The sequence below is a fragment of the Hyaena hyaena genome, unplaced genomic scaffold, assembly GCF_003009895.1.
Source record: "Hyaena hyaena isolate Hyena2069 unplaced genomic scaffold, ASM300989v1 scaffold_271, whole genome shotgun sequence".
Taxonomy (NCBI): domain Eukaryota; kingdom Metazoa; phylum Chordata; class Mammalia; order Carnivora; family Hyaenidae; genus Hyaena; species Hyaena hyaena.
The window spans coordinates 160,130-183,713 of record NW_024080902.1 but is presented as its reverse complement, the minus strand read 5'-3'; the positions used below and the strand labels follow the sequence as shown (position 1 = coordinate 183,713).

At 36.0% G+C, this 23,584-nt stretch overlaps 1 protein-coding gene across 1 annotated transcript in view; it reads right to left on the bottom strand.

Annotated features, from left to right (window-relative positions):
• ADGRB3 (adhesion G protein-coupled receptor B3) overlaps positions 1 to 23,584 on the bottom strand; it is a 439,933-nt gene that overhangs the window by 392,587 nt on the left and 23,762 nt on the right. Inside the window, exons 5-8 of the mRNA XM_039245799.1 lie at positions 21,723 to 21,887; positions 20,874 to 21,038; positions 5,459 to 5,560; positions 4,978 to 5,084 (exon numbers count right to left, since the gene is read on the bottom strand). Of these exons, the coding sequence (XP_039101730.1) occupies positions 4,978 to 5,084; positions 5,459 to 5,560; positions 20,874 to 21,038; positions 21,723 to 21,887 (539 nt within the window). The remainder of the gene's footprint in view (positions 1 to 4,977; positions 5,085 to 5,458; positions 5,561 to 20,873; positions 21,039 to 21,722; positions 21,888 to 23,584) is intronic.

The window sequence follows — 23,584 nt, the reverse complement described above, 5'->3', positions numbered from 1 at the left end:
TAGTTAGAACAGATGCCATATGGAATGTAAAGTCTAAGATATTCACTATGTTCTCCTTGAAATATACTGTGAATTTTGACCTATGAATTACTTAGAACATCAATATTTAGTTAACATATTACTTCTAATTTTTTTCCCATCAGCTCCTTTAGGGTAGACAGTATTCAATAAATGTGAGTTATTACCATTTGCTAAACAGTGAGCTCTAATTTTATTCAGGACCACATGTTAAATACTGTGGAATTATGAGGTTGAGCTCAGATCCTGAGTTCTCTCTGTCTTTGACCCTTGTGTTCTCTTTCCCTCTATGTCTCTCTCCTTTCCCCTCAAACTTCCCCTAAAGAAAGATGTCTATTTTTATCTCTCTGTCCTAAGAAACTACCCATAAAATTAGACAAAAACAGGAGAAACAAAGTCTTCAAATCAAGATTCAAACGCTTTGACATCCCTTCCCACAAAGTCAATCTTTCAATCACTTGGACTATTACTGTCACTTCTGTATTTGTGGGGGTTTTTCCCATTTTTTAAATGTTTATTAATTTTTGAGAGAGAGAGAGACAGACAGACAGAGACAGAGCACAAGGAGGGGAGGGGCAGAAAGAGAGAGGGAGACACAGAATATGAAGCAGCCTCCAGGCACTCAGCTGTCACACAGAGCCTGATATGGGGCTCGAACTCACAAACCCTGAGATCATGACTTGAGCTAAAATCAGTTGCTTAACAGACTGAGACACCCAGGTGCCCCTCTTTGTTTGTTAAATGAAGATTTGAAAAACAGAAACAAGGGTGTTAAGGGACAATACTTAAAAGGGAACATTTATACCCAATTCCACATATTTCCATATGGAAGGACTTCTACTAGAGTAATACCTGATCTTTTTCAATCCCATCCCTCATTCCTCTCCAGGGAAGAATGAATGACACATACCAGGTGAATTTAGGAAAAGACATGGTATGTGTGGTGGTTCAACTTTTGCTTTAGAATTCTCTACATGCAGAGAGTATATATCCTGCTAGTTATATGCAGTCTGTCACTTCAAGTGTAGGATGGGGGAGAGAGAAAGAGAGAGAGAGAATGTGTGTGTGTGTAAGCATGTATTTGTATGTGTGTAAAAGAGACAGAGGGAGGGAGAGAATTAGAAAGAGAAGAGAGAGAGGGAGATGACTGAGGTAGGAAGAAGTTGCCTGTGATTGCCCAGGTGTACCAAAGATAGGTTGATCTGTCTATTTCATACAGGAGAGGCTGGCCCACTTTGCCCACAATATTCATCCTTATTCTTCAAAGAGCTTTATGAGCAACAAGAAAATGTTTTCTCAATTTTCCTGACTCCTGTGCCTGTTTCTCAACAGGTTGTATAATTATTTCTACTTTGCTTGGTATAAAATTCAGAAAATATCCCAGAATATGAAGGGAAATATTAATATAAGAGAAAATATGAAAATTTCAAGAATCCCACTACACTTTATTCTTCTATCCTCAATTTTTAAAAGTTGTGTGCATTCGTTTGTGGCTTGTCTTTTCAATAAATAATAGTTGGATCATGTTTAATTTTATAGCTTATAAGGTTTCAAACAAATTCATGATTATTAACTTAATGAAATTCTTCTGCAATGGCCAAATAATTTCATAAAATAATATCATCAATCACTCCACATTTCTAGATATTTTTGGGTTAGGAAAATTGCACATGAGGGATAATACTTATTAATTTCATGCAGTTAAAATTCATGAACATTAAGCCTGGCGTATCACCTGAGAACCCTCCAGCTGCCATATTTTTTTAAAAAGCCCACATGGTCTCCACCTTCAAAGAAATCAAACTAAATGTTCAATGTGATAGATTAGTGATTTTATATATTAAACTGCTTAACCAACCCAGTCTATCTCGACTGGGTTATAATTATGAGAATTCATAGAACAAACTCAACTAATGTTTATTGATGATAAAAAGTCATTTCGAACTTGGTTTATCACTGTAATTTTGTAAAATGGGTATTTAAAATATTGTAATCTATGCGTATATATACATGTATTGTAATCTATATGTAAAAGAACTGGAAAACATAGATCTACCTATTTAGATAACAATTAACACTTAATGACCTTTCTGATTATAGAGAGGGCAAAGAATGAAATCCTTCAAAGGAAATAGAACAATTAAGTTGTGAAATAATAAATTCCACTAAAGAAGGAGATACATCTTCAAAGTAATTTTAGAATCTGTGGGAATCAGAACCATTCTACATCACAAGCACTATCTACGTTTGCTACTCAGACAGCATGGGAAGCAATAGGAATAAGAGTATGAAGGGAAGCTGGTTTCATTTCCATCTCCTATTGACTGTATTGAGTACACATGATGAAGCTGATGTATTAGGTAAGCATTATTTTAAGACATAGTTGGTCCTATACTTCCATAAACATGTAAAGGAGATCATGATCCCTAGGTAAGTACTAGATGTGTGTATATATATCCATCTGTAAGTGTGTGTCTATTTTTGTATAGGTGTATAAACATAATTCATGTGACATCAATTCTATACATCCATCCCTCTATCTACCTATCTACCTATCTATTCCTCCATCTGTATTATTTTTCCAAATGTGTAATTCACATTAATACTAGGTTGAGTTCTAAAATTTTACTCTTATTAAGATAATATTTTAACTCAATGTATATTCTGAATATGTACATATTAATACCTCATAGTTACAAAAGTTCTTTTACAATTTGTAAGCATTTAACATATAGTATGTCATCTGCTCTTCCTTGAAACTTCCAGAGATGTTAAAATGATGTTATCAACTGCATTTTGCAAAGCCAAAATTTGAAATCACATGGCTTTTCCAAAAAACACATCACCCAAAAATGGTGTTCTCAATACCAGAATCTAGGGCAGATGATTTCAAATCAAAAACTCAAGTGGTCACGTGGCCTCCAGAAAAGAGGAACAATTGTAGCTGGACACAACTTGCACTCTTTGCCTCACAAAACTGTACTGTTCACTTGTAGACTTTCTTTCTGTGCAAACCGAGGCAGAGGTATCCACCTTGCAGGTTCTTGTGGGTACAGAATTGGTTTATCAAAGTGCCCAGGCTGAGTGTCTAGCACTTTGTAGGAGCTGAACACACTGAGACTGCTTTATATTCTACAGTATCATGCATCTAACTTATGTATGCAAGTCAGCCAACACATATACACATTGGCTGTCAAATTACTGACTGAATGATTTCTATGGAATTCACAGTTCGATATCAATTCTTCTATTTCACACAGTGTTTCTGTTTCTCTCCATTATCAAATGAAATGAAAACTCATTGCATATTACCATATAAAACACTGAATTTAGGAAGTAAAAATTTTCTGCAAAAAAGTGATATTACTTATTAACAAATTCATAAGGATTAATTTATGATTTACTTATTCCCTGCAATTATTCTCATTCATTACTGTGGATTAACAAGAATCGAATAGTGATGTTACTAAGATTAAGTAAACAAAATTAAATGTCTAAAATTAGGGAAAAATAAAATTCATTAAAATTAAATTCATAAGGAAATTTTTGGTTAATCTTATTTTTAATGTTTACTTATTTATTTTTGAGACAGAGAGAGAGAGAGAGAGAGAGCGAGCAAACAGCAGGGGGAGGGGTGGTGGGCAGAGAGAGAGAGAAAGAGGGAATCCTAGGTAGGTTCTGCACTGTCAGCACAGTCATATGCAGGGTTCAATCCTACAAACCATGAGATCATGAGCTGAACTGAAATATATATTTTTAAATGTAGGTATTTGTGGGTAACCAGCGTATATTGACATGTATGTCACTACTTCTCTGTAACTCCCCTATCTATATCATCTATATCTATATCTATATCAATGTCATATCTGTATATGGAATATACACATAGGAATATATACATAGATAACAGAAATAAGGCTCTAAGTGGTCAATAATCATCAATTCAATTACTATTATTGATTTGGTAAGTAAACATGTTAGCATTTAGTTTTAAGATATTTTTAATGTGATTTTTTTTGTTTCTTTTGATAATCAAATATGTTTACATCAATAATATGAGTTATTATTGTATGAACTGAATTTCCATCCACAAGCAAGAATCTTCAGTTTTTTTTAAGAATTATACATATTTGTGAGTGACAATAAAAAAAAAGAATTAGAAGAAAACATAAGCATAATAAAACTTGAAGGCTCTTAACTAAACATCATCCCTGCCAATGTTCAACTTTCCAGCTGGCTCATGATCATATTTGTTCTAAATTCCACAATGTTTATTCATTGATAGAGTTCCTCTTGATTGTCAGGATGAAATAACAACAGCCTCCAATAATGACAATGACTTGCACTTGTAAAACACCAAGCAAAATTTAACTGTGCTCAAAATATTCATACATCATAGTTTGTGAAAAAATCAGTGATGTGTGGGAACAGAGGGGCAATTTTTGAAAAATTTGGTCCACTTAATCTTCTGCAAGTAATTAATTTTCTTTGGTGCAATAACACTGTCCTTTTTTTCAATGTCTTGCTGTCAAAATGCGGTGAGAAATTTGATACCTAAGTGACACCACTTATCACTTCCCAACTACTAAGAAATATAATTTTAAAATGCACAGTATTTTGAAATGTCTTATACACAATTTAACACAGATTTGTTCTAATTTTGATATACAGTTTAATTCTTATAGATAAAACTGAATAACATATTTTGCTCAGGCCTCATCCCAATTAGACAAGGAATCCTTTCATGTAAATAGCAGGATCCCCAAAAACTTAAACCCCAGGAACAAAACAGTTTAGCACTGACTTATAAAAATGAGCTTTCTGTCACACCACTTTTTCCTTTAGGCATTTTTCGGTGATTTTGGCGGCTTTGACTATAAAGCAGAAGGTTAAATTCTCACACAGTGATCATTAGGAAAAAATAAACAGAGCAAGTACTAAAGCTGGCTTTGCACCTACTGAATGCTGCAAGTGTCTGTACTCATTGGATATGCATCTTGCAAAGCTCGGCTGTTCCCAGAAGGCCACTCCATGAAGACTGAGAGAGCAGCGTCTGCTAGTGGTGCCTGTGTGTCACGAAGAACAGAGAGAAGCTTTGTAACAGAGATGCTAGAAGGCATCACATAATTGGAAGGCAGGCTAAAGAATTAGGTTTGTACATTTTCTTGCCTTAAAAAACATGCATATAAAAGTGTTACGTTGATTATTTTTATAGTGCATGTTAATCATACTGAGAAACCATTGCATCAGCAATAATTTCTAGGTCTGTTCATTGGCTCCATTTATGAAGCACTTTACTAAAATTGTTTTATTGCTTACTGGACAGATTTATTTATGGATATAGGATATAGGACAAAAGCATGACTTCATAAGCAAACATAGCATGCTGTTCTTGGAGGGCGATCATCATTTGGGTTTGGGTGAGTCATTCGTACTTTACCTGTGGCGTTCAGTGGGCACTGATTGAATGCCAAGTCGCCTGCCGGGGTCCTTTTCCACACCATCGACATCAAGTAATCCTCTGGGCATATTTCATAAGGCGCTGAAATTTAAAACAAATTTCTAAATATTGGCAATAAACAGTCCTCAAATGCATCTCTGTCTGCAGAGCTCTTTCATTTTCTTTAAAGTATATCATTTACTGAAATGTTAGTAATGTCTTCATAATCAAAAAAAAAACACCAGGTTTCATTTCATTACCTACAAAATCTTCACAAAAATGTGCTTCTTTTGAAAGTGCTTACTGTGTAGACTTTTTTAAAAAGTCATTTGAATTTGGTTATAAATTGAACATTACATTCAAACATGTAAATAAAAAATCTTTCCAATATTCATGATGTTTTGAAACGTTGTGAAATAAAATGATTTGCAATAAACTGAAAGCCATATTAGAATTATTAGCTCTAAGTGTTAAGAGGAAATAAACATAAAGAGCAAAAATCTATAGCTTTTCATTCTTCATTCAAGGGCAATGATGTCAATCATACTACATCATGTAAAAATAAACCAATTTGATCTTTTAGCCTTATAATTTTCAAAAACTCAGTTGAATTATGAGATGAGAAACTTAAAAGGCATTTCAAGAATAACAGATGTATCCCAGAAATAATTTAATAGAAAGCCAAAGGATTTGTGAAGTCTATCTGCACTGTGTTTTGTATTAAACCTCACACCGTGCTCCTAGACAGAACTAGTCTTTTCTCTAGACACACCTACTGTTGTGCTTTTCACACAGCACTGCCCTTTATATTTTCACCTAATTGTGTTCACTGTTTTCCTGGGATCCTGTTGTTTTCTCATCTCTGTATCTTGTACCTAATAGTTTGGCACACAGAAGTTGCTCCAAATTGAATAAATAAATGAATCAATATATGATTATATAAATACCTTTAACAAGTAAATAAGGACCAAAGATAATAGGCACCTAATATATTCATGAGTGTCATTTCCTGGGAGAAATGTCTTCCTTTAAGGACAATATGCTATTTAACCCATGCTAATCTAATCTCCTCTACTTCAGACTTTATGAGCTCATTTAGGATACATTATAATTATTAGTGGGGAAGAATACAGTTTGAGACATTATGATCTTGAAACAATATTTTATTTATCTGGGGTAGCAGGGCCAGAAACTTCTGCTCTTTCCTGGGTGGGGATCAGACAAACTGAACAAAGTGGTTCCCAGCTTGCTAACCTCTGTGGTCAGTGTGGAAGTGGCAGGTTGCACCTGCTTGGCTGGTGGTAACTGCTGCTTCCCTTAATTTATTTTTGTGTTATTTTTATTCTTACAGTACTGGAGGAGGGAGCCTTGTAGGGGGCTGTCTTTACTTCCATTTGAGTTATACCATGTGTTTGCAATGTTTTTTTGTTTGTTTGTTTGTTTGTTTGTTTTAGGTTTTTGATTTATGGCGACTCCATCTGTATTCATCACCACCACTCCCAAGCCAGACTCTGGCAAGTCCTGCCCTTGGGTCTTAGGAAAGGGCCAGGCTAGCCTCACCCCTCTGGCCTCCAGTGGAGCCGCAGGGAACACTTTTAGGAGTATGGAATGATGGGCTGGTAGACAGGCTAACAATGGTGCCTGCAGGGCCTCACAGCCAGCCACAGAAGGGTTTAACAAAAGATCAACACGATTCCGTTTTTAATAATAAGAGGATCAGTTTGCTTTCCTGGGTAAAAGAGATGGGAGAGCAGTAGGTGGGGCAAGACAACTGAAGAGGCTAATGCAGTGCTTTGGGCACTGAAGCGATAGTAGCTTTAGGTAGGATGAAGAAAAGGTGGATGCAAGATAAATTTAGAAAGTGGTATACAAAATGATGGGGGGAATGAGGGACCAAGGGGTTAAGGATGATGCCTGCTTTCTGAGCTGAACTGGATATAAAGTGGAACTATTTATTCCCTAGCATCTTCTACCTGTAATCCAATTTTCATGCCACATTAACAAAGTAATCTCCAAAATGAAGCTTAATCCCATAACTTGCTGCTTGAAACCTTTCCATGGTTCTCCAGTACTGACAGGATAAAGATAACTATGGTTTCTGTGATTTAAAAAAAAAAAAAAAGGCCCTTCTAGCAAGCTTCAAGCTAGCATTTCAGTTATGCCTTATATTTATTCTCCTATGGATCACCCACACAGAATTAATTGTCATCCTCCAAATATTCTACACGAGGTCACATTCTCCTATGTTTCTGTAAATGTCAACCAAAACTACTATTGAATATAAAAAAGAGGAAAATCATAGTAAATGTTAAAACTCACAAACTACATCATGCATAGTTCATTACATACTGAGTTCTATGTAAAACAACTAGTCTATTTTTAATACAGATATAGCAGTAATTAATACCATTACACTTGATTACTATTTTTTTTGTTCCATCTATACACCCAACTTCTGTCCATTATCTTCCTCATTAACTCTTCATTTGTAATCCTTCATATTCACCTCACTTGTACTTTTTTTTGTTTTTCAATGTTTTGAACTCTATTTTCTTTAGTTCTATTGATGAAATTTGAAATACGTATCATAAAATGGGGTGCGATAGTATTCAGGCTTTCTTTCTGATTTAATCTTGATACAAACCAATGATGAAGCTATTTGCACCCTAGACTTCTTCATCCCCCTACGGTAGTTTCAGAAAGCTTTTCATACCTATTGTTATTCTGCCCAAAATGAGCCTCCTTCCCTGTGCCCTTCCCCCACAGTCTTCTGTGTGGTCAGAAACTCTGGTAACTTCAGGCGTTAACCACTAGATGGCAGGGGCGAGCCAACAGGGTGAAATGTTTACTGGACTCGCAGCTGACACCGATGAGGTTCAAAATTCAGGTGGGCAAAAGCCGTAACTGTCAGCTGGGGAATATGGGTCAGCGCTTAATTTTTTTAAAGGTATAGTACGTGGGAAAAATAAAATTTCTTCCATTCCAGTAAATACGACATTTAGTGATAAAACAAGCCTGAGCTACAAGGCTCTTCAATCTAGCTTCTTACCTCAGCTCTCGTCTCCACCTTCAGCCCCCTACCCCTTCAGCTACACTGACCTCTTTGATGCTTCTCCACTATTCCTGGAGGCTCCTACCTCAGAGCTTGTGCACTTGCTCTTTCTTTTCCAGGATACCCCTACCTCTGCTCCCTAAATGTCTGCACAGTTTGTGTCTTCACTGCCTTTAACCTTTACTGAAATCTTACCTTCTCCAGGATTTCCTGACTCCTCTCAAACACACATTCCTTTGTTTTACTCTTCCCCCAAATGCTGTTCCCAAATAACTTCTACATTTTTTTCTAGCTTTCTTATTTGACAGTATTATTTTGTTTGCTTGTTTGTGTATTTATTTACTGCCTTCTGCTAGAATGTGCGCACCATGAAGACAATAATTTTTCTGTTTGTTTCACTCCTAGGATACATAGTACTTACAAGTTTAGCAAATGATAGGTAGATACGCACACATATAGTTTAAACCAGAATTACGAAATACTTTCAAAAGATCTATTTTTCCGTATCTCAGTACTTAAGATGACAGAAGATGAGGATGATTCTACAAATTATTGAGGACAGTGTGTGTGTGTGTATGTGTGTGTGTGTGCGCGTGTGTGTACGTAGACCAGCAGTAAGTAGGAATGTTCACTTAGGAAAAGTAAGAGATGGAGTTAGCTATCTATAAAGTTTTCTTAAAAATTAGCCAAAATGAGTTTCCAGGGTACTGGGTATTGACAAAGGTTGACTTTATAGGGCTGTGTCTGACTTGGTAAGAGTCCCGGGGACCCAGTCCGGAACCCCCCACCGTGATCTGTATATATTCTAACTTGTTAAGAAAGAAGCTGATTAACTTTTTTTTTCCAACCACAGCCCTCAATTACTAATTCTCGTTTACTTAAGACAATCAGTATGGTCTACCTCAACCAGACCAAAAAAACAAAACAAACAAACAAAATCACAGTAATTTTTTAGACTGAGAAGGGTCAACAAACCTTTTCTCCACCATGAATTCATAAAGCTTTAATACATTGTATTCCTTGCAGATGGAAACACAGTACACAAATAATAAGAAAGGAAGGTGACGGATTTGCAAATTTGGAGGATTTTCAGCTCTTTAGTAGTAGTGTCAAATCTCAAACCTGGTTTAAATGTTCTTTTTTCATTTTTTTAAAATGTTTATTTATATTTAAGAAATAGAGGCACAGTGGGGCAGAGAGAGAGGGGGAATCAGCACAGACACCGACACAGGGCTTGAACCCACAAACCGTGAGATCATGACCTGACGCTTAACTGACTGAGTCACCCAGGCACCCCTGCTTTAAATATTTTATCAAAAGTGATTTGGTATTCTTTGAAGAGTGTATCTTTAAAAAGTTTAGTTCAGAAAATAGGTGTATTTATGGTCATACCAAAAGCAAAACAGCCTAGATATTAAAATAAAAAATTATTTTCTTCCATCTTAGGTTTATGAAGCCCCCAGTAATGGGAAAATTTCTGAACTCTCCTCAGTGCCCGTTATGGAATTCATTAATTCTACAGATATTTACTGAACTCCCACAATGTCCCAATCACCTTGTAAAATACCGCACACAAAAAGAATGAACAAAAATAGTCAGAGTCTTTCAACTCACAAGATGGTGAGGGATACAGTGGGATGTCCACTATGATCTGAGGAAGTCCTGGCTACTCCTAATCATAGTACTCTAGGAGTACTATGGGAGAGAGTATGTCAGTGGAAGACTCCTGAAAGGATGTCTAAGTTGAGTGTAAAGGGTAAGTAGGAGTTGGCCAAGGAGGAAGGGAAAAGTGTGCCTTAGGAACCACATGTGGAAGACCTAGGGGGCAAGGAGAACCTTGGTATATCCAGCAATTCAGAATGGCTAGAGTATAAAGTTGAAGATGAGTAGAAGTGGGTAATTATGGAAGTCAGAGGGATAATAAATTATAAGATAAACTAGGAGTTTTAATTTAAGGGCAAGGAAACTTCGTTCTTATGTTCTGAATGCTATACATGCAGTTTGGGGAATGGATTGAAGGAAGGTGAGACTGAAGGCAGGAGGGCCTGTGATAATCTAAATGGGGTGATCAGAGAAGGGGTGCGGCATCACAGGAAATGGCAATTGGAAGCGGGTGGATTCAAAAATCTATCCAGGATGTAGAATGGTCTCAGCTCCATGGCTGGATGTAGGATATGAGGAAGAGAGGGAAATAAAAGATGAAACTCAGGTTTCCAGGAAAAGTACCTGCTGTGCTACAGCCTCAGAGCACACAAGGAAGACAGGGTTGGGAGAGAAGATGCCGAAAATAGTTTTGAGTTTGAGATATCTGAGAACATTTGATATTATCAAAAATTAAAGCTGGTGTATGAAACTAAAGTTCAGGAGTAAGACATAAGCTAAAGAGAGAGATTTACGTCAAGTTTTGTTTTCCTGTTTAATGCTACCTATGTATATTTTGTAAATTAGAAAATACGTAGGGGTGCCTGGGTGGGTCAACTGGTTAAGCTTAAGCATCTGACTTTTGATTTTGGCTCAGGTCACGATCTCACAGTTCATGAGATAGAGCCTGCAAGTGCAGAGACTGCTTGGGATTCTCTCCCTCTCTCTCTGCCCTCCCCACCCCCTGCTTTCTCTCTCTCTCTCTCTCTCTCAAAATAAATAAATATTTTTTAGAAAGGAAAATACATAATTAGTACACATAACTCTCTGTGCTTAAAATAAAAGCATATTATTGTAGGACCATAGGAAGGACTCTTGTTTTTTATGTCTTAGCAAAATGGAACAGTAACTCTGTTCATCAGCTGAAAGATCCCACTGTCTGCTATCACTATTGCAAAGATATAAAAACTCATTTGTAAAATACAACTGTACTTGAAGTCACAAGTATGTAGTTAGCATGCTGTCTTAAAACAAGGTAGCAATTACCTAGTGATTAGCTGTTAATCTGTCTATTCAAACTGATTTTCTGTCTCTTAAAAATAGCAAAAATTATACAGGGCTTAAATCAATTTGATGTGGAAAATTAGTTTTCACCCCTATGCTAGAATTTCAGCATTAAAGAGAAATTGATTCTATACTGTAGAGTTGGCATTCAGGAAAAAAAAAAAAAAGAAAAGAAAAAGAAAAAACATGTACTACGCATGACCCCAATTTCAAATTTCACTTGCTGGCAATTCATTAATTCGTGTTTTGGGAATTCCCCGTGCTGGGGATGCAGAGGTGAATGAGACAGATCCGGTCCCTATGCTCACACAGCTTACAGCTCTTATGTCAGCACGGGAACTACTCAAGTGAAGAATTCATGGTGCTGCTAAGGTCTGAGGGAAAAAGAAAGGCATTTATCAAATGTGTTTTGTAATAGCATTCCTCACACAGAAATGGTTTTTATCAGTGTCGAGTTGAAAGAACATAAATTTATAACAGCAATACATACATATCACGGTGACTTAGGCATTCTTCTAAGTGCATTATATTTTTAATTCATTTCATTCTCTTCATAAGAATGAGGTAGATACAATTATTATTCTCTTTTTAAACGTGAGGAGACCAAGGCATAGAGAAATCAATCAGCACAGAGATGGTAGGTAGACCTATGTCCATCAAGTCTCTCAGTCCGTTCTCTGAGAATCATACACTGTCTCCAAGCATCTGTTATAGTGGTAAACAAGGTCTTTATATATTTAGAAAAAAAAATGTGTTTCTAAGTCTAAGGCAGCAAACCACACACTTTATTTAATATTTTAAAGATTTTACTTTTAAGTAATCTCTAAACCCAACGTGGGACTCAAACTTACAACCTGAGATCAAGAGTTGCATGCTGCACTGACTGAACCAGCTAGCTGTCCCAGCAAACCACAAACTTTAAATTCATTAGCAGACAATGTGTGTTGCATTGCCTGTTCAAGGACTAGATAGTGTTTACACATACACACCCGGGGAAAAATCTGACTGACTTAGTTTTAGTCCTCTATTTCACCTTAGCAGACAAGGGTCACTCTAGTTCCAACCTATTAACAAGATTAATAATTTTAAAAAAAAGACAGCTAACTTTAATTGGGAGGATTAATTGTAAGTAACTATTTACTAACTTTCAGAGAGACAAGAGTTTAATATTGGGGTACATTTGGTGTTTCTGCTAGAAAATTGCATTTACTTGCCTTTTTATATTATCTTAGGAACTGTTGAGGATAATGGTGCTTTTTCCAGGTCATAGCACATGTAGAAAATGAAAACCTTTGGAGGCACACTAGGCTAACAGGCAAGGCTATTCTAGGCTGGAGACTGCCCGCCATAGCTTCCTCTCTTGCCAGCTGCCCTGAGGCCTTAGGGGTCCCTATGTGAGTATATCTGGGATCAATCCTAGCCTGACAAGTGGCAATGGGACTGCCTTGAGGAGCTCTGGCCTAAAAGTATAGGCAGGGCTGATACTGGGAGAAATTGAGTAACTTGCTATAAATACACATATTTTTCTTAATTCTAACATCTCAATGATTTATTTCTAAAGAGGGAAGTCTCGTGCCACAAACTCTATTATACAAATTCTACTTCGGTGAACTAACGGAATTTTGAAAGAGTAAAATAATTATAAAAGGTAACTATCATAGTCATTTTGAATTTTTTACTCACATGCTTTTATATAGATTGTTGCATTTTGTATTGCATGTTTTACTTTATACAAATAGTCCACTAACAATGTTTATGATATGGAGCAAAAACATTCAAAAGAGCATAAGTCTAATGGCCTACATTCAACTAGATTCAAAGCAGAGGAGGGGATTTGGGAATCAGAAAACTGTTAATTCTATAGATATAGATAATACAGATAATTCATTTTTAAATGAGCTGAAATTCTAGCTAAGAGATATAATAACATATCCAATAATATAATATAATAATAATATATAATAAGGAAAGCACAAAGCAAGCCCCCTGTAGGGGCTCAAAGAAGAAAGCACTCAGACAATTGTGGAAAAAAATAAGAATGATTAAAGAAGTAGGCAACTTTTAATGGATTGGGCTCCTAAGATATTCTCATGTCAGCAGGTGAAATAAAAGGGGAAGAGGGACCCTAGAGGAGACCAGGTGAATAAGTAAGAGTAAGGAGAGAATCCATGCTCCCATGCCCAGGAACCAGGGACTAGATCTGTTATGTATGTTATAATCTATAAAGGAGAAGACAGTGATGACCCTGGAATGCTAATAAACTGATCGATGGAGATACTACATTACCAGGGATTTCAGTATGCATTGAATTGGGCAAGTAATAAGGAGCCATGGCATTTTTTTTTTTTTTTTTTTTAGCAAGTGAGTCACATCACTAAGGTCATGAAAAGGGGAGAATAATCAGATGAACTTGTGTGGAAGAGATTAGAAAAGGTGACTGTGATAATAATATGGGTAATGGAGAAAGAGGACCTGGACTGCTATTTAATAATTCTAATTACCTATAGCATTGTATCATTTCATACTTGAAACAATCCCTTGAAGCACATATTATTAGTCCCATTTTACATATGAGTACACTGAGGCCCAAAGCCAAACTTTGACTCCACCTCCCCGGGGAACTTTATCCACATGGTCCTTCCCACTAGTAAATGGTATCCAAGGAAACAGAGAGCAGGCCCACTGAGGAAACATTTGATGGAAGTGGAATCCATCACTAGGAAAGGTGAGAATTAGAAATTACTTCAGATGAGGGGCACCTGGGTGGCTCAGTCGGTTAAGCATCTGACTCTTGATTTCAGCTCAGGTCATGATCTAGCGGTTGGTGGGTTCGAGTCCCGCAGCAGGCTCCTCACTGTCAGTGTGGAGCTTGCTTGGGATTCTCTCTCTCTCCTTCTCTCTCTGCCCTTCCCCCAGCCCTCTACTTGCTTTCAAAATAAATAAATAAACTTACAAAAAGTACTCCAGATGACAAGAAGGATTTGGTGGCAGACAGAAACGTTCTCTTGCTGACACAGAGAATCATTTGATAACCCAGTTGGAAAGGTCTCTTAGGTGTTTGCAACAGATTAGGCATAAAGATTCAGCTTTGTGGGTGCTTCTCACAAGTGATAGTTGAAGACTGAGAGCAACCAAAGAGCACAAGGAGGAGGATCTTAGGGTCCTTCCCAAGTCAGGACACACAAGGAGTGGGAAATAAGTGAGGATGAGAAATGTCAAGGACTAATTAAGGTTCAGTGTCTTGGTAAACACTGAACCCAAAGGGCAGTTTTACTAATTGCTTGAATTTTATTAATTTAGAAATAATTAAGTGGCTCTTAATATACTCTTATTTTTACTATAAAAACAATGTGGATGAATGGAAGGAATAAAACCATAGTAAAAAGTGCTGCTTAAATTTTGTTTCAGTTTGAGAATGATCGACATGTTGCCAGATAGTCCTAAATTGGACAAGGTAGGGGAATATAAGATTACAGTAAATTGCTTTTTAGTTTTCTACCCTGACAGAAGCTATGAGACTTTTCCCAGAGTCTCATCTGATGAGCAACCTGATAAGACAGATTATGACAATAATTTTCTCCATAGCAACAGGTTTGAATAATGGACACATAGTACTATCTGGTATACACATTGATTATTTTAGACCCTTGGTTCTTCTTTAATTCTGCCTATAAAATTTAGCTGATTTGTTGCAGAACTGTAGACTGGAGCAGGTAATAAAACTCATGTTTTTCAGGAGGATTGGATACTTTCTTAGATATTTATTAAGCAATAGGTGATCTCTCTTGCCTATGGAGTATTTTCAAGTTCTAATTTATTTCCCTGCTTTTTAGAATGTATCAGAGGTAACTTAGCAAGAACAAATAGAACACTGAGATGAAAGAAGTCAATACCTAGTGCCACCTACTGTCAACACTGAACTCAGTTGTTTTTAGGTGAGTGACTGGTGTGAACATTTGAGTGCAACATTGCTGTATCCAAAAATCTTCTGTTCGACATCTGCCTTAACTTTGGGAAGCTGAACAGGTATGAATATAATTCCTTATAGGATATGCACATAGCATTTGATAGAAAATAATAAATGTTCTAATGGAGTAGGAGTGTTAAAGTGTTAAAATCACTGCTAGTGATTACCCTTGTGGTTTGGAATGAAAAAGGGAGAGCAAGTGCCAATTCACATGTGAATATTTCAATACAGAGTGGTATATATTTTTTCTCTTTAGAAAAAAAGAAATGCAAATTTTACACTCATATATTTGGGTTTCTAATAATGATTACATTTAGCTTCAAAACTGCAGCAGTCTGCACAACGTAGAAGGCTAACTTGTTAAATTCGTCTCTAACAAAAACCAGTGTGGTGATAGTGATTAAATCACCAATCCTCCAAACTGGGACTGAGGAAAGAATAGGTCAATGTGAGCCAAGACCTCATCCTGCTCTCTGATACCTACTCCCACCCCAAATATTATACATTTGAGCATATATTATATAGTAGCTAATAACCTTGGAGGATATGAGGCAGTGAAAATGAACTCCTGCTCAGGACAGAGCTGCTGGGACGGCAGGACTAAGAAGCTCTGTGTCCTGGAAGGTGCACAGCTTTATGTCAAAAGTGTTCCAGTGATACCCAAGTTGTTTCTTCTGCTCTCCATGGAACAGGAACAATAGCAATCGGAGAACTGAAAGTCGGAAAATGACTAAATTATCCTTTTTTGTCCACAATGACTAGTTAATAGCCCTACTTTGTAAGCAACAACTATAAAGAGAGCTTATTTTGGTTGAAGAATGAGTTGGCTAGGGAGATTTGAAACGGACTGACTGTGTTAATTGATTACAGGAACAATTCCCTCATCATTTATGAAGTGGTATAAACAACGTAAAATTCTGCAGTCTTGTTTAAGCGATATCTCAATTTTGACCAGTGTAGCTGAGGTAGAGGACTGCTTTCCACTTTCTTGTTAATTTTATCACCTAATATTTATGTATTTATGTATTTATTTATATACTTACTTATTTTTGCTATAGGCAATGTTTGGATAATCTGCAAAGGGTAATCAGCAGTATCATCAACGTCACTTGAGAGTTTGTTAGAAATGCAGATTCACAGGCCCCTATTATACTTAGTGAATCTGATTATCTGGGAATTTGGCTTAGGAACCTGTGTTTTATTTTTTATTATGATTTTTTAATATTTATTTATTTTTGAGAGAGAGACAGAGTCAGAGAATGAGTGGGGGAGGCGCAGAGAGAGAGGGAGACACAGAATCCGAAGCAGGCTTTTAGGCTCTGAGCTGTCACACAGAACCCAACGTGGGACTTGAACCCAGGAACTGCGAAATCATGACCTGAGCTAAAGACGGATGCTTAACCAACTGAGCTGTCCAAGCACCCCAAGAATCTGTGTTTTAACAAGCTCTCTGGAAGATTCTTATGTCTGCTAAAATTTGAAAGTACAGGTCTGTATAATTGAGGAGAGGAACTCAAGGAAGTTAGGAAGCTTAGGTAAGCAACCTTTGTGATTCTTTCTTCCCACCAAAGCTAAATTAAAAGAAAATCACTTAGAAACCAAATGAAAGTCTCTCTTGGTCTCCAGGGAAAACATAATCGCATTAGACAGCAATGTTACAGAAATAAGGAACAGTCACTCACAGGATGGCATTTCTCCTAAGTGAGGAGGGGGCTTCTATTTACCGCATTACAGGGCGTAAATTCTAAAATGAATGCACTACAATGTTCAATACAAGTTTGAGATTACAGACATTGCTGCTGACTACCTTTGGTATGAGTACTTAGAGTTAAATATCACAATAATTGCTACATCTCTGGTCTATGGAGTATCTTCAGGACATAAATGTACATACATAAATATACTGTGTACATCTATGATACGGTTCTCTTATTTCCCAAGTTTTTCTCAGCACATTCACCCTGTAGGTTTACTCACCACTTGCAGACAAAACAACTGTAACTCCAAAAAGAGCATTTTATGTACAAGTTAAGTATAACTTCTACCTGTGAATAGTTGATCCCAACTAGCATTACTCTTACTGACTAAGGAATAATAGATCTAAGAACTGGGCCTAGGAATAGCCAACCCCTCCCCTGGGAACAGAGCAAGGAGTTCCCCAGGAAGCCTCAAAGTTTACGTAGGCCAATCCACCAGTAACATCAGTAACATCTGCCTTCTGAATGATATTAACCAGGGAAATATTGGGGAAAACTACAAAGGCTAAAAATAGTCGGTTGTCATATTGTAGCAACACAAAATCAGAGAGGCTATTGCCTTTCTACTATTTTAACCCTCAAAGTCTGCGGATGTACAATGAGATTAAGATAAATGAAATCACTATTTGGTGAATTGGGCCAATGTAAAAATTAGGCAACTTAATTGTCTCCCTATGAGCTACTCTATTCCTCAACTAACAGTATTTAAAATATACATATATAATTTTTTCATTGCTCTAAGTCTCTTTTCTTTTGAAGACAAAAACATTATCTTATTTTTGGTAGTGGTGCTCTTTTTAATACATGTATTTTATGTATTTAATAGTAAAAGAATTTTATTCTCTTTGGGAAAATATTTTTCATTTTCCATTTTTAGTAGACATCGTAACAGCTTTTGATTAAATCCAGCTGATTAATCATTATTTTCATTAATTATCCAGACAAAGATGTGCGTACATTATACTTCTCCTTCCTGACAACAGAGGGTCTCTTGGCAAACTTGATTAATTTGTTTTGCATCCAAATTAACTGAAGCATAAAAATAAATACTAGTAGTTTCCAGCAATCTGAAGAAAAATTAATGATAAACATTAGGAAAAATAATACTAGAAAAAATACATTGTTTTACAAGAAATATTTGTTAAAGCTTTGTCATTGACAAAAAGAAAAAAATGCCTTAGTAATTGTTGAAAAGATATGTTGTCAACATTTAATTTTAGAGCAATATAATGGTGGAAATTGGGATTACTTCTTATCATTTTGAATTCATATGGCCCCAAGAATTAACAAAACTAATTTTAGATCTTTTTTAAGCTCTAAAAAAAACCTACTGACAGATCATTACCATTAGAGTCTGGTATGCTGGACACAAAAATAATGTATATTGACCATAGGGAAGCAATTGTGCAGAGTTTGAATGCCAATACAGAAATCAAACCCACTATGGGAAGTTTAGTTATTTATAAATCATGCTCTCTTGACAAAATAATGTGGAATGAGATGATTGCACATAGAACAGATAAAGGATAAAGAGAAAGGAAATCTTCCTTTATTTTGATAAAAAGAAAACTCTATACAGATGCAGAGGTATATTTGAAATTGACAATCATATATAATTTTTGATGGATAACTCCAGTTTGTATAAAGGAACCAGTTTAAGATATTTTCAAAAGCTTGGCTCATATATTCATTTATTTTACTCCTGTCTAAGCACTAATTTGTGGATTAGTTAGCTTATTTCAATAATTCATTTTCATAAGAAAACATTTTGCTGCACCTAAGTGGCTCAATCAGTTGAGCTCAGACCTCAGCTCAGTTCATGATCTCACAGTTCATGGGTTTAAGCCACAAGTCAGGCTTTGCACTGACAGTAAGTCTCCCTCTCTCTCTCTGCTCCTTCTCCCCACAAAAACAAACAAATATTTTAAAAAATTTTTAAGAAAACATTACTTATATATGTGGAGGTGATTTCAAGAGATTTCAGATTGCATTATTGAAAAGAGTAAAATGAAAACGCTAAGGTTAATACCATATGCATGGGTGCATGTGCACATATACATACACGCACATATATATAATATAAAATAATAGTTTTATATAATATTTTTTCGTGAAGCCAGCAAACAAACCTAGAGTGTAAGGTAGAATAGCTTTTTCGTAAACAGATATGTAAAATGTTTTCCAGACAGCAGGTGGCAATCTTTGTAAATGTGATTGCAGCAACAAAATTTTTAATTCTACATATGCAGATGAAAGACAGTTTTAAATGGCCAGTTAAGATCCTTGGCATGTTCACACTAGTTTAGATAACTTCAAATATTAAAAGGGTCTTATTTAATCATGTCTTACTGTTCAAATGAAATTTCTTTCTGGGTAAATAAGTGTTTTTGTTTAATGTTTCTTAATTCTTATGGAGCACAGGTGGAATTTCACACTACTAATCTTGTATAGGCATCCTCAACAAAATTCTATTTGCTGGTTACTTACCATTCTGCATTCAAGTGGTCTAAGAATTAACAAAGCTAATTTTAGATCTTTTCTAAGCTCTAAAAAAATCCTACTGACACACTGTTACTCTTAGAGCCCAGTTTCTATTGGTATTAATGTTGAACTGAGAGAAGTCTTTAGAATTCTAACTATGGAGGAAAACAAAGCTTTGACTCAGGGATATTTCTTAGAATGCCTTGTTTGTTTTTTTCCCAAACTGATGTAGTCATGTTTGGAAATCCATTGCTTTCTGAACTGAAAAGGAGCCTTAAACATCTGTACTCTCCATACCTACTGGAGCCAGATAGCCAGAGAGATAATCTAGCTTGCCCACAAGGCATTACTAGCAGCAAATAGCCTCTAATAGGATCTTCAAATTCTTTTAAGTTCAGCACCTCCTTTATATACAGCTATGAAACTTAAAATTTTCATCCTATCATCTTTTTAGTATGTTTATAATAGTTTTATCTATGATATAATTCTGAAATCATAATTTTCATTTATTTATTGAGTCCTCAGTATGTCAACAATATTTTATGTAATGTATGTACAATTAGGAAAGAATCTTTATTGTAAAATGATCTATTAAAATATATGACCAGTAATCTAGGCAGTTGTTGACTTTTCATTTTTTTCTATCCTTATATGTAAAATTCTTTAATATAGTAACACTCCCATTCTTTTACTACTAATTAAGACCTTATGTTTTCATTTTAAGATGCATTCCTCCAACAGAAAATGGGACAAATAGGGCAAAGCAATGGGATGGATTCACAGTAAACTTTAAACATTTTTGAATTTTAAAATCATCTCTTTATTTTCTCACTCAGCTATCTATCACTTATGTCTTTCTACTTCTATCGTAAATAATCTAAGGCAACTGGTTTTGTGTTCTCACTAAACAAATACTTTAAGAACACAGTGAAAAAAAATAGTACCACAAACTAATTTAAATCCTGTCTAGCCATGTTATTATTCAATGTGGCTTCCTTTATATTATCACATTTTTCAATGTGATTTTGCAGCAAATAATTTAAAAACTCATGGACGAAAGAGTCTATGACACATAAACAGGGGAAACCCCATACATTACAGAAACAAGTAAATTGCTACTTATCATTAATAGTCCTTCAGCTGAGGAAGTACTGCCCTTAGTGACAATATTTTTAATCCTTTTTTCTTAGGTAACAAAATATTTCCATTGGGATAGACTCAGTTCATTCTCACCAGGACATCGTTGCTCACTGCATCTTCTCACTTCTTCACCTGTTCCTTCACATTGCTGTCCTGTTATTGCTGCACCCTGACAAGTCCTTATTCGCCTTTCCCAGCCGCCATCACAGGACTTGGAACATCCACTCCAATGACCCCACTGATTCCATTGACCATTGGCTGCAAGAAATGTGTCATGGTCAATGGCAGTAGTACTGTAGCTGTTTTGAGAATTTTTAAATCTGAGGACCATTACTGTCTATTCATTTTTTATTAATCTACCACCACAAATAAGCTATATTCAGGTATTCGGCTTGCTAGTCAAATATAGAGCACTTCGATTAATATAAGTTTATATAAACCATAAGAGACTCTAAAATATAGAGAACAAACTGAGGGGTGATGAGGAGGGTGGGGAAGAGGAGAAAATGGGTGCTGGGCATTGAGGAGGGCACTTGTTGGGATGAGCACTGGGTATTATACGTAAGTGATCAACCATGGGAATCTACCCCAAAACCAAGAGCACACTTTACACACTGTATGTTAGCCAATTTGACAATAAATTATATTGAAAAAAATAACGTAAGTTTATATAAATTTGTCAGAATCTTCAAATGGACATTGAAATTTACTTGTAAAAGGACAAGTTCAGTGCTAGACTTCATCAGCTTAATCTGTTTTTAATCTAAGAATCCAGAATTTTGTTGCTTGATTAGTATGGCATACAGTAGAATGAGCTCTGGTACAAGTGGCTTCATTTACCAGAAATGCATAATTATCTAATTATTCCATGGTTGTCTGGCATGGTCCTGGCCACATTTTATAAATGGCAGGCATTCTTTAAATGTAGCGATCAGGCCTCACCTGTACACTCAGGGTTATAGCACTCTCTGCTTTCTGCCCAGGGCCCTCTGCATTCAGAGCCCCCATGAGCTGCTGCAGTACACTGCCTGCTTCTCTGCTGAGTCCCATTCGAACACGTCACTGAGCACTGACTCCATGAACTCCACTCTTGCCACTGCCCATCAACTGCCAAAGTAGAAAGAGAGATAGTATAAAAAGATGGTCCAATAGAGAGGGGTTTACAGAAAGTATAAAGTAAAATTAACCTTGCAGATGAATCCCAACCAGGGAACTCTAAGTGAATACAATGGAAAGTCACATTGGCATTAGATTTTATTACCCCCAAACTATTATTACCTTATTTTCTCATTTCTATTTCATTTTAGTATCCAATATCTCTTTTGAGTCACTAGTGCTTCAAAAAATATTTATTGATTACTCAACAATGTGAGATCTTGAGCTAGGATATGGGTACACAGAAAAGTGAATACAATAAATCCTGACCAATAACTCACAGAGTTCATTTTTAAAGAAGGAATGAAACAACTACATGCTAAATAAATTGTATAGCATTGTCTCAAAGGATAATTTCAAGACACTCTAAAGGTTTGGAGGGTCTGGGGTGTCTTCCTGGACAAAGTGAAGTTTCAGGCAAGTTGTGAAGAATGAGAAATAACGTGATAGATATTACGAGAAATAGAGAAATAAAAGACTATGAATTCTACTCTCAAAAATTTTGTAATTTAGTAGAAGAATTACATTATGTGCACAAATACATAAATAAAAGGTTAAAAGCAGTAACATCTTAACATGGCACATAAAGTAAATTATCACATCTACTTAGGGATAATTATGTTAGGTTAATATGGTAAGATCTGGATAATTTAGACAAAGGAGACAGCACCCACAAAGGCATAATCCTATAGACCATAAAGTGAGCAAAGGAATCAGGAAAAAATATCTACCCAATTTAGAATGCATAAACCAGAATATAAGTATGTTAGGGGGCGCCTGGGTGGCTCAGTCGGTTGAGTGTCCAACTTTGGCTCAGGTCATGATTTCACAGTTCAAGGGTTCGGGCCCTGCATTAGGTTCTGTGCTGACAGCTCAGAAACTGGAGCCTGTTTTTGATTCCGTGTCTTCCTCTCTCTCTGACCCTCCCCTGCTCATGCTGTCTCTCTCTCTCTCAGAAATAAATTTTAAAAAAATTTAAAAAAAGTATTATAAATGCATTGGTATATGACTGTCTGCTTTTTTTCCCATATCATTCTTTGGTTCTTAGTTTCATTGCAGTGAGAGAGAAGTCACCATAAATCCAAAATACCAATATAAGATAACACTGCTGTAAGAACTCATCCACCCATCCAAACAAACAAAAAAGCATGGCAGAATATGAGTAAGTGTTGTCAACCTAATTTCAGGCCTTGCAGGTGGCTACTAAAAAAGAAGATTGTTTAATAGGTATCTAGCTGTATTTAATAAACCCCTTGTGAGATTAAAAATCAGGAAATACCAATTTAATCATCTCATTCATGTAATTTTAGCATTTCACTTCATTAAAAGTACCTGACATAATCCTACTGGCTATGTAGTCCATTTGCCATACAAAAAAGAAAAGGATAGTGAATCAGTGGAATGCTATATATTATCCATTTCTCTCTATTTTGGCTTTAAAGTTGACTGCATTTCTCACTTCAGAAGTTTGCTTTTCAAAGAGAATACCTCTTGAGCTTGCATAATGACCCTCACTATCCTAGGCATTCCTAGAAAAGTTTACAAAAATAAGATTCATACCTGCACCTTATCCTCTATTGGCAAAAGAATATAGAGGCATTCAAATTTGTGACAACATTCAGAAAGCAACACATAAACAAAGACGAATT